General features: G+C 36.9%; 1 protein-coding gene across 1 annotated transcript; it reads right to left on the bottom strand.

Annotated features, from left to right (window-relative positions):
• Window positions 1-726: 726 nt before the first annotated feature.
• On the bottom strand, window positions 727-10,735 carry LOC114307481 (trafficking protein particle complex subunit-like protein). The gene is given in 12 exon segments (XM_028252883.2): window positions 727-1,235; window positions 1,976-2,074; window positions 3,883-3,927; window positions 4,334-4,378; window positions 4,381-4,452; window positions 6,872-6,946; window positions 7,697-7,889; window positions 8,015-8,160; window positions 8,904-8,918; window positions 9,118-9,220; window positions 9,314-9,444; window positions 10,209-10,735. Coding segments are annotated over 12 exon segments (1,314 nt in total). The 5' UTR covers window positions 10,578-10,735; the 3' UTR covers window positions 727-1,214.
• Between the last annotated feature and the right edge of the window lie 2,155 nt (window positions 10,736-12,890).

Genomic DNA, 12,890 nt, shown 5'->3' on the forward strand with positions numbered 1-12,890 from the left:
ACAAATGTTGTTTTGAGAAGGGGGGGGGGGGGGGGGGGGGGGGGGGGAAATTGCAAATAAATCAACAAAATGATTATTAGAATGCTTCAGGAACTCATCACAAATCATATTCTAACCTTCAAAAGTTTGTGACATACGTTAGTTTGATCCAGATTCAAGTAGGCTACTCTCCTAGATCAAATTCATCTCACAAAATCATAAGTGGCAGAGTTACATAACCCTCCAATGCCCCTTAGTAGGACTGTAAAACGAGCCAAGTTACTCGAGCCTGACTCTCATGTTACGCTCATTAAAGACTTATTTAAAATCAGTTCGTTATGTAAACAAGCAAAATTTGAACTCAATTTAAAGCTCATTAAATTATCAAGTCAAACTTGAACAACCTACTACTTAGCTTGATAAACTTGTATGCGTTATAAAAAACCAAGCTATACTCAAGCTTGGGTCGTTATCAACTCGATTGAAATTTGTTTGAGATCAGCTCAAAAAGTAAACAAGTTGAGCTTAAACACATTTTGAAACTCGTTAAGATTAACAAATTTCAAACTCATATGAGTCTAACTTGGAGGGCTATCTAAATGAGACATCACTCAATCAATGACTGACCTGCAATTTGGTAAACAAACATCATGGTGGAATGTAACCAAATGCAATCCAATGATCAAATTTTATAAAATGTGGATATGGAACCAACGGCAAGGAAATCACATTTTTAGGCATCACAACTAGCTTCCAACAGGGAATCTCAAAAATTGGCATAAATAATATTTAAAAAAACTACATGAAAATTTCTGTGTGGAAGTTATCGATTTCCTTGCACTGTGAAGGAAGTCGGAAAAATCAATATCATTTATCCCCATTCAATGTACAAACTACATTTGATCCTATAAGTTAATGGAACAGTGAATAATTTCAACACATACACACACACACACACCAAAAAAAAATAAAAGAACTCCATAAGAGCTTGCCTTGATGGGGACACAGGGACTGTTCTTCAGAAGCATAGTGGCAAATCTAACAATAGCACCAATCTATGAAAACAACATTACACGAGACAATTTGAAGCGAATCTGGTCCCAAACTGCTTTGTTTGACTGAAAGTTCAATGAAAAAGCAACAATATGGCATCTGTTGCTCATTGGAAGGATCAATCCTCATCAAAAATTGGAAATAAATCAGCCTCCGCAGTGTATCAAGTCAGACTACTTGAATTAATCTGAATCAACAAATATCTGCAGCATGCAAAAAAAATTGATCAATAAACTATGGAAATGGATGAGCCTATTTACTCAGTTTTGCTCATCCAACAAGAGTACTGTCAATGATCAAAATTTCGTTTCAGTGTGTTGTTTCGGTTAGCATGGAAATGGAAACAATTCAAAAGAGAAAAATAATATGAAAATAACTGAAAATTTTAGAAATACAAACTAAAACTTATCTAAATTAATAATAGCCTAAAAATTTATTAATTAAACATAATTAGATTTCTAGATTCATTCACTGATTCACATAATGATAAAGGAACAACGTAAGATAAAAAAATATAAAATAAACAAATGTTGCTACGGACCAAAAGTTGTTGAATATTGTGAACAATTCTATATGTGCATGAGATTCCAACAAATAAGATCAAAAGGTTGACTAGGATAATAATAATAAAAACAATAGTATTTAATTATATAGTATTACTATACTAATATATATGCGAGTATAGTTTTTGTCTCTTAGGAAACGATAAAGTTTCGACCATTTCAATGAAATTTAAGTAACATAACATATAACACCTAATTAGCAATTTTCTTTTTTCAAACAAAGCATTGAGGGAATTGACAAAAAGCTCAAACATTCCCACTGGGAGATCCAGCCTTGGACCAAGCCGGTCTAACAAGCTTTGGTGGAACTAGGTGTCAAAATGTTGACATAAAACATTTGAATTGCTCACTGGCTTACAACGACACAATGAATGACTAACCTCCAAATCTGACAAAGAGTCATATGTTCTCTTCTCTCTTGTGTCAAACACTGTTATCCCAGTGACTTTCTGAACCCCAAGTTTTGTAGCAATTAGGTTCTGCACAAAAGGCACCATTGAGAATCACTCGCACAATATGACAGACGATGCAGCAAACATTTGTTCAAAAATAAATTAGCATATAACTATATATTATGCTGTTTCAGCACAAGATACCAGTCTACCACCACACTATGGGGGTCTGACTAGCTAGCATGGGAAAATTGTTTTGAGGCGAAGAGATCACACTGCTTACCCAATTTGTTCACTTTTACACTGTGCTTGGTTGGGGGATTTGAAAAGGAATTTGGAAAATGAAAGAGAAAAGGTGTGTGAAACTAGGTGAAATGTAGGTATATTTTATGCACATTTCACCTTCCTTTTCCATTTCCCTTTCCAAATCCCTTCCTAAATCCCCCAACCAAACACAGCGTTAAGAGAATCAGTTCTTCTACCTAGGGGTGTTCATGGATCCGAATCACCTGACAAATCCGAACCAAACCGTCCGACCCGACCCAAGTATGGGCAGTTTAAAAAATCTCACAGTCAGCAGCGGTTTAAATTTAGAAAATTTGTTCAAATTTTGGTCGGATATCGGGCTCCTCATATAAAAAATCATTTAAACCGATCCGACCGACTTATTATTATACAAACTACACCTGAAACTTTATATTTAAAATAGTGAGTTATGTTTCCAAAGTTTGACTATGTTCCAACATCTACTTTCCCAAGACAAGCCTTTTATTATTTTATTCTGAATATTCAGACTTCATTATTTTATCCACCCACTCTCTAACCTTTTTGTCTTCCCTCTCTTTCATTTCTCTCCCTCTCAACTCAACCTTTCATATCCCCCTCTCCCCCTTTCAAGTTTCAACCCCAACTTCTCTTTCTTTCATCTCTCTCTCTCTCTGGTCTCCCCCTTTTTCTCTTTCAATTTACTTATATGTCTAAGTGCAGTGGGTTACACAGCAGATAGTGGAGTCTTTGATCTAAGCCATCATGTCCGTCTCTATCTCTCTCACCCTCTCATCTACCCTCTTCTTCTCTCTCAAGTTTGAGATGTACCACACCCAAAACCCAGAAGCCATTGAACCCTTTCTCTCTCTTACAGTTTCATCTCCCTCTCTCTCTAATCCACCAATCGAACCCAAAAGCCATCATCAACTTCGAGTCTTTGATCTACCGAAATCCAAACCCTTTTGGCGGAAGATCAAGAATCGTACATGGCGGTGATGTATAGTATAGATAACGGTGACATTGTGCCATGGCAGAAAGATTTGTATCTTCTCTCTATTTTCAAATTTTACTTCATTCTTTCTAGTGTGTGTGAGAGAGAGTTTGTTATCTCTGAGATCTGTATAATATGCTACTGTGATTGTGTTATGTTGCATATATGTATGTTTCTGTGATTTGTGTGAGAAATGAAGGGACGAAAGCCATGGAATTGAAGCAATGAATGGAAGATTAGCCGACCGAAAACAGCCCGCTAAACGGAGCACCCGATGTGTACGGTTTCGAGCAATATTTGGGTCGAAATCGGATGACCACTTCTGTAAACCGACGAGGTCGGTTCGAGTGACGGTTCAGTGGTAAAACCGACTCGACTCGACCCGTGAACAGCCCTACTTCTACCTATATAGAACCAAAAAATTATGCAAGGGTTGTGTCCGGTTCTGTGATCAGTTTGTGTTCCCCGACTTTTTCTAAAAGAATTTCCACCACAAGGCAATATAGATAGACCCAGAATGCAGTTTGATATATGTGAAAAATTGTTTCCACATAACCTTTTCCTTATATTTTTTCTTATACAATTCGACTATAATTTTACTTGCCCATAAGTTGAAGTTCAGAAACACTATTCTTACCAGCTGGAAATTTGTAGAGCTCAATGCTTCCACCTGTGGTAAAGCCTGTACATGGACGCCAAATTCATACATCAGTATAACAGAGAAACATCTTCATGAGCTCACTAAGAAGGATAGCCAAAGATGCATCCGTAATCATGTTTGTCTCATCACATAAACCCTATGGAATCAACTGTGCTTTTTGTGTTGCACAACCATCTTAAGTCATGGGTAGCACTCTGGTTTTAGATGAGAAGCCAAGTTATTTGCTTAGGCACAAGCAATTATATCATCGTAATTCATAGTTACTAAGATGAGTAATCACTGAAGAAAATGCCTAAATTAGTGAATGATAGATTTAGCAAATACCAAGGGTATGTGCCAAGTAAAACCCTTGATAGAGAATGCTTCTTTACCAGAAATAAAATCTATTACAAAATAAAAGATTATTGAAACTACTTATACGCCTTACCAATGTCTGAAGGCCATTGATCATAACAACCTTTCTCATCAGGCTAAATCACTTTGTGATAACCAGACCTCAAAAGGGCCCAGTATCCTATCCGTCTGATTTGTGAGAGTCAAGTGTACCTACAAAAGCATGAAGTCATCTAAGTTAATTACATAGTCAAAATAAATTGTCATGCTATAAAGGGACAGGCTGCAAGCAAATATGCCTTTTTTGGAACCAAAGATGGACGCGTTCAAGGCAATTTTCCTCTCATACTTTAAAGCATGTGTATTTTATGAGAACAAAGACACAACAAGCATTGAGTGCTTGTGATTTTCAAATAAATTAAAGAATTGAGAGTATGACATGAACATGGTTTGGGGGCAACCAAATGGATCATCTGCTGAAATCTTAATCATGGTTAAAACAACCAAATAAGTAGATGATGCTTTGGTTAGGAAAAAAATTGTGCATGCTAATAGCCCTTTAAAACCACAACTTGTGAGCCTGGAAATTTCAACCATTTTTAGCCAAAGTCTTAAACAAAACTGAAAGTATTTTATTTTTTATTTTTGATAAATAATCCAAACTTTATTAGAAAAGCATCAAGACGATGCAAGGAATACAAAGAAAGAAGGGGCAAATTACATATACACCCCTCGAGGTTTGGCTAAATACAAATACCCCCCTGAGGTTTGAGAAATTACGAATTCCCCCCTGAATGCTATATTTGCATAAGAAATTAGGGGGTAATTTTGTTATGAAATATAAACCTCAGGGGGTAAATTGTTATGAAAATACAAACTTCAGGGGGCGGGATGTAATTCTGAAACCTCAGGGGTATCTGTAATTTAACCAAAACCTCGAGGGGTGTATATGTAATTTGCCCAAGAAAGAAATAGCAACCCACACCAGCCTCAACAAAACTAACTAATGAAATCCCCCAAAGTCCACAAAGCCAAAACATCAAGATCAACCGAATCCGTAACCCAACTATGCAACACATGAGAAGCCTGCTTCTAACCAAAGAACTAAATGACACATCCTGAAATATACTCCTATTTCGCTCAACCAAAACAAACAGTGGGAAGCAAGTATCCAAGCCTTCCAACGCCTCTTACCCACCCTTCCCCCCCCCCCCCCCCCCCCCCCCCCCCCCCCCAAAAAACTTTGTAACACACCCAACACAAACCCCGGTTGCACCAAACCAAAGAAAGCAAGTAGATTAGAAGAACAGGTTAATTAGTGTGTGTACTTCCATTATAGGATCTGCTGCTGATAAGGATCTCTGGATGTATCATATGGTCTATGATACCTTCTAAGTAAAACTACCCCTGATCAGGATGGCTAAATTGATCACCATGCACTCAAAAGAAAAAATGAATGCTAATTTCAAGAAAAGAAAAAGAATAAAGCAAATTGGCCTAGCAAGGGATTTGCGGCTGATTATTAGCTCTGAAATTGAAACAAAATCAAATCAAATACAAAGTAGCTTTAGAGCTAAGGCTTCTATAGTCAAAGGTTTGACAGTTGATGAGACAGACAAAATTCAAGATTGAGAACTGAAGATGGTAAACGCCTTTCAGTAACCAATTGAGGTTCAGTTTTATTGGGTATTCAACACTTTCTGAGTTATGAACTTAAAGTCTTCACCCTGTTTTCAGGCAAGTTTTCTTGATTAGTCCAAATGCTGGGTTATATCACAAACCTGCTAGGTCATTCTATATCGAGCCAGTTCTAAGCTGGTGACTTGTATTTGAAAACTGACCAGTTCAATTGAGGTTCAGTTTTATGGGTATTCAACACTTTTTGCGTTATGAACTTAAAGTCTTCACCCTGTTTTCAGGCAAGTTTTCTTGATTAGTCCAAAATGCTGGGTTATATCACAAACCTGCTAGGTCATTCTATATCGTGCCAGTTCTAAGCTGGTGACTTGTATTTGACAACTGACCAGTTCAATTGAGGTTCAGTTTTATTGGGTATTCAACACTTCTAGAGTTATGAACTTAAAGTCTTCACCCTGTTTTCAGGTAAGTTTTCTTGATTAGTCCAAATGCTGGGTTATATCACAACCCTGCTAGGTCATTCTATATCATGCCAGTTCTAAGCTGGTGACTTGTATTTGACAACTGACCAGTTCAGATTAACTATTGTTTGAAATCTTTTTCCAAATCAAACTCAAGCCTACCATCCTGTCATATAAGAACAAGCTATACTGACCCTCATGCCCAGAAATCTAGAAAGCAAGAATGGCAATAAAATTTTTACAAACAAATCTGGAAAAACTGAGTAAATTTTATAAAAAAAATATATCATAATGTGGCTAATGTCATACAATGGATAATTCTTAAAAATGGAACCAAATATTAACAAAACTATTGGTTTTTAGATTGCTTATTGACTGTATGAATCTGCACAATGAACAATGAAGAGGACCATTGTTGTCTACCCACAAAAGGAGAGGTTCAAATATCCACAAAATTATTTTTCCATATAAGCTGCCCCAGAATTTTGCTAAGTATTCGAGATGCATAGATAAGGCGATTTGTGAGAACTTACCAAAAAGGGTTTTTCCAAGATGATAACTGAAGGTACCTTCACTGGCTGTAACTCAATTTCCTTGCGTGTGATGGGCTGCAGAAGAGAAACTTTTAGATGCTGAACATGCATATGCATGTCCAATACAAATTGTTTAACAAAATAAATTCAAATTAGAAATAGATTAGCATTATATCTGTCTCAGTCTCATGGATTAATAATCAGCTATCTTAATTTCCTTAAAACTGAAGAAAGAAGATCTTATTTCTGTACAAACTTTATTCCTTCATGACATGATCATGCAACACATCTTCTCTTATCACCCACTCCCCCAAGGATTCCTTTGTTAAGCCCATTTGCCAAAATCAAATTGATAAGAGAAAGGAAGAATGCCAAGACAGGTTTCTGCAATTTTATGAACTACACTGGTGAGGGCTGTGTAATTGTTTGTGTATTGAAAGATGGGAAGATTGCTTGCCACCTGTTAATGCACATGCAAATCTGTGTGCATCAACTCCTGCCATTTAACAACAGTTGCAATTGAACCTCCTAGACTTCAAAGATAAAACATAAGTGATCGCCTATAGAGATCCTCCAAATTGAGTTCAACTCAACCATATATGGCCAGCTACAAATTCTCGAAAGTGTAATGTATGTCAACTCCTTGGTTTGTCTATCCATGAGCTTATGGGGGCACACACAAACACCCATACAACACAAAACATATAAGGTAATAACAACCTATAATCTAATACATCCACAACGCAAGGAATACCACGATTGTAAATTAAGTCAACACTGGGTGGAGATGAAGCATTAAATCGGCATTTAAGAATATTCGCTTACACTGCCAAGAATCTGCTGCGTCTGCAGGCGCCCTGGTTCACCCAAATTTGTACGCCATGTTATTTGAAGTTTTCCAAGGATATTACTTCCCTCAACTTTTGTTTGAGCAGACTGTGAGGATGATCTCAACTGAAAAAGATAATTGTGAATTCCTCCCCCAGATCTGATGAGAACGGGTGGCTTGAATATCTCTCTGCCAGACCAATTTCGTATAAATTGAAAAGTAAACAAGAAAAGTGAACAGATCAGCCTCGGAATCAATGAAAACTAAGGCCATAATATATATGTATGTATATCCATCTAAAAATTAGTCACCACCTTGTTGAATCACTTTTCTCTGATTGGTGATCATCAGCTGTAAGAATTGTTGCACTCCAATACTGAGCTGGTTCGAAGTCAACTTGGTCCATATAAAGATTTGATTTTGTATGATTTTCAATGCAAGCCTCCAAAAATGTAGTTTCCTGATATGGAAGGGGATGCAACTATGATAGAAACGACGAGTCTTCAAAGAAAATTTCTTAACATAGATTTGATTGCTTACCAGAAGGAATTTAACCAAATATGAAATAATATAGGTTTACTTTACACACTTAAACACACACCCCCCCCCCCCCCCAAAAAAAAAAAAAAAAAAAAAAAAAGATTTCCAAAATGTAGAGCTAGAAAAGGACCAGAAGCATAAAATGATTAAAAAAAAGAAAATTTCTTAACATCGATTTGATTGCTTATAAGAAGGAATTTGACCAAATGTGAAATAAAAAAGATATTTATTACACTCTTAATAAATATAACCAAGAAAGAAAGAAAGAAAAAAAAAACAAACAAACAAGTTAAAAATAGATTTCCAAAATGTAGTAAGAGAGCTAGAAAAGGACTAGAAACATAAAATGATTAAAATAAGCTCAAATGCCATATCTCACCAAAGGTGAAAGTTTGAAGAGCAAACAGAATGACGGATAGAGATGATAGAAAACCAAGCGGCAAAGCAGATTTATGATGACATATATGATACTGGTTCTTAAGTTCATTCCATATTGAACCGCATTTTCCAGGAAATCCCCACCAATCCCAAGGAAAATGAGAAAAAGGACAGGTGGGACAACACACGTGACCAAATCCTGAACTGTTTAATTTCAGAAATTCAAATCAACTGCATGAATATGCATATCTAGGCATGATCAACACTCAAAAAATTTCAACATACCTTGACAGCGCGGACCTGCACAAGAGAAATAAATACAAATTATGTTTGAGAAGGAAACAAAATGTAACAATAACGACATGCATGAAAGAAGTTAAAACTACATTCCAGTCAGCCAGCAATTGTTGGCATTAGTTAAGCATAACCATCTCCACAAAAATGAATGCATGTAAACATACAAATTAATTTGGCGTATGCCTAGGTCGTAGGGTGGTACCTTTGTCCTAACTGAAAGTGGGTTTGCAACTATGAACTTGAAGAATTGCGGAAGATATTTACGTTCACCATCCCCATCATTGTACAATGCAGTGCAGACAAGCCTTAAGATGGTGAAGCAGCATTAGAAAGATTAGAACACAAAGGACAACCAACAAAATTGAAAATATTCGACATTATTGGTAATTATATCTTACGTGTGTGCACCAAGTTCTTTCACATCATGTTCCACAATAAAATCATAACGGCCTCCTGCACGTATTGATTCAACAGGTGATTTTGATGTATCCAAAAGCAATATTCTCTGCCTTTCCGTTTGAATTTCTGCCTGTAACGAATTGATGACGAGTCAATTGAAGTTATGTATATATCTTCAAAACATGTAAACCTCAGCTAGCAAGTGTATAGTCATCATTTTCTTTTGATTTTTAAGTGTTGATCTATGCACACATAGATTATTGGAAGCTTTTCTTATGGATATAGAAGACTAGTAGAATAGAATGTGTGTGAAGTGAAACACATAATGCACATTTGATCTGGGGCCTAAGCAGTGTGATCTAAAAAGATCCTCCCTTACACATTATAAGCCTTTATACTTTTCTAGTAGTCAATGCCTATTCTCCATTTCGGTCCATGTATTTTAAATGAGTTTTGTTAATGAGTGCCCTAATGTTGTGTTTGGTTGGGGGATTTGAGTAGAGATTTGGAAAGAAAAATGAAAAAGGTAAGTGAAATATGAACAAAACATTCCTATATTTTAACTAGTTTCACACCGCTTTTCCCTTTCCCTTTCCCTTTCCCTTTCCAAATCCCTCCCCAAATACCTCGACCAAACAACCAAACATAGCCTAACGGAATAGGTTAACAATGTTTAAATTGATTGTACATTGCATGTTGCACGCACTCGTATACTTTCTAGTAGTCAAAGCCTATTCTCCATTTAGGTCCAAGTATTTTAAATTTATAACACAATCTTATAGTAAAAGATTTCAATTTTCCTAAAAATGGAGCAAATCGTACAATTTGCAAAACGCATCATCACATGATTTGAGTTGAATTAATTATAAAGTCAGAAAAAAAATGATCAGAGACCTTAATTATGACCTCCCTGGCTTCAAAAGTGGAACTGTTGTTGATGCTGATGTAGCTACAAAACGTCTCTCCCAGATATATGGCACCGAAGGCTTGGGGGAGGACGAGGAGGCCGGGGAGGCCGAGGGCGTCGGAGGGGTCGTGGAGGAGGAATCGGGAGCGGTAGGAGAGATCGGAGTCGCTGAATTTGGGGGAGTGCTTCGAGAGGAGCGCAGGGAAGTGAGACGCCGCCATGGGGTCGTCGAAGAGATCTTCGCCGCCGATCAGATCGCAGGGGTCGAAACGGAGAGGTGTTTCCACGTGGAATGAAGGTCTGCATAGCCTCATTACCCTGAAGGCCAGCGAGTGCGCCACCTGCGTACTGCTCATCTCTCTCTCTCTCTCTCTCTGCTTCGAATACTGTTTGAATTGAATTGAACCTACATACTGATACACATACAGAGACCTCAAATTCTCTCTCCCTCTCACTGTTTCACAGAGACGCAAAGTGGGGTTTCAGGAATTTCCAAATTAGCCTGGTTTGGTTTGATTTAAAAATAATTGGGCAAATTACATACACCTCCTCGAGATTTAGTTAAATTACAGATATTTTTAAAGTTTTGAAAATTACAGATATTTCTTGAGATTTATATTTTCATAACAAATTACCCCTGAGGTTTATATTTTCATAACAAAATGCCCCCTAATTTGTTATGCAAATATAACCTTCAGAGCTATCTGTAATTTCTCAAACTTCAGGAGTATCTGTAATTTTGTTAAATCTCGAGAGGGTATATGTAATTTGTCCAAAATAATTTTAATTTTTTGGGTTCAAAAAATTAAATATTTTTGTTTTTTATTTTTTATTTTTAATGAATATTTTTAAAATTTTAAGTATTTTGTTTATTACGTTTCCTAAATATATCTAAGGGTAAATCACACTTACACCCCTTGAGGTTTGGATTTAATACATATCATTCCCTGACGTTTGAAAAATTACACTAACCCCCATGTTATTGTAATTATTTAGACGGCATGAAGACGTTGAACTCATACACTTCCTCTTTTCATGCTTTACTTTACTTCCGTTGTTTTTTTGCTCCTTTTCCTTTGCTTTAATTTTTTTTTTTCAATGTAATTTTTTCTATTTTTCTACTAAGAGTTGTTACCTTTTATATAAATAGGAGGGTTTGTGAATAGGGATGGCAATTTGAAACCGGCCCGACGGGGACCCGATCCCCCGACCCCGATTTGAGCGGGTTTTCCCCGAAAAATACCCCGACGGGACGGGGATGGTATTCAAAAACCAATCCCCGATTAATTTCGGGCCGGGGACGGTGATAAATGCCCAATCCCCGGCCCCGGCCCGGCCCGGCCCCTCATGTCCCCGAACTGATCTATATATATATATAATATATTTTTTTATTATTTTATTTGTTTCCGTCTCTCTTTTAACCCTCTCTCATTTCTATTTTTTTGTTTCATTTCATTAATGCCTTCTCTCTCTCTTCCCTCTACTCCCTCTCTCTCTCTCTCTTCCTCTCCGTCTGAGACGCTACACAGTCCATCTCCGACGATGCCACCTCCAACTAGGACGACGACGAGGAGCGCCACCTCTGACGACGACGAGCAGCAGAGAGATGGGAGGACGACCGGCGACGAGCAAATCAAGGCCAGATCAGATTCAGATCTGCCCTTTGAATTCAGACGAGCAGATCGACTTAGAGTTAGATCAGATCTCTACTCCCTCTCTCTCTCTCTCTCAGATTAGATCGACTCAAAAAAAAAAAAAAAAAAGCATCAGATCTGCCCTGATGTTGATGATGTTGTTTGATTTGTTTGTGATGTTTATGATGTATATCAGATCTATCCCTCTCTGTTTTTTTTTTTTTTTTTTTTTTGGGTCCGGGGAATTTCGGGGTCGGGGAAACCCGATCCCCGTTGGGGGACGGGGACGGGGACGGGGGGCAGTGATAGGTCCCCGTCGGGGATCGGGGCCGGGGAAACCCGATCCCCGTTGGGGGACGGGGACGGGGGGCAGTGATAGGTCCCCGTCGGGGATCGGGGCCGGGGATAGGGAAAATTTTACCATCGGGGACGGGGAGTGTGATCCCCGGCCCCGCCCCGCCCCGTTGCCATTCCTATTTGTGAAATGAGACTATTAACCACAAGGGTGATAACGTAATTTTCGGAACGTTAAGGGGTAAAATGTAATTGGACCAAACCTCAAGGGGGTCAGTATAATTTACCCAATATCTAAAAAATAAAAATTTGTAAAAAAATATATTTTAAAAAATTAATAGATACATAAGAATACAAAAATGTATTGAATTTTCATATTTTTTTATTTTTGGTATTTAATAAATTTTTTTAAGATTTTTTTACAAATATTATACTTTTTAAATTTATTTATGTTAGGTATATCTAAAAATTAAAAAAAAAATTACTTAAAATATTAAAAAAATTAGTGAAAACAAAAAGATACGGAAAATAAAAAATTCTAATGTTCTGAAAATTAAATTTAAAAAACTCAAACCAAACAATCCGTTCACAAAATAGGAATTATTTTGATACAAATAAATATTTAAAATTTTAAAAATTATTATTGCCCTCCAAAAAAGATAAAATTATATAAAAATGATATGTTTTTTTATTTTTAAATTTTTTTCACCAAATTAATTTTTTTGATTTTTTTAAAAATTA

The sequence above is a fragment of the Camellia sinensis genome, chromosome 9, assembly GCF_055761805.1.
Source record: "Camellia sinensis isolate YWXY chromosome 9, ASM5576180v1, whole genome shotgun sequence".
NCBI classification, from domain to species: domain Eukaryota; kingdom Viridiplantae; phylum Streptophyta; class Magnoliopsida; order Ericales; family Theaceae; genus Camellia; species Camellia sinensis.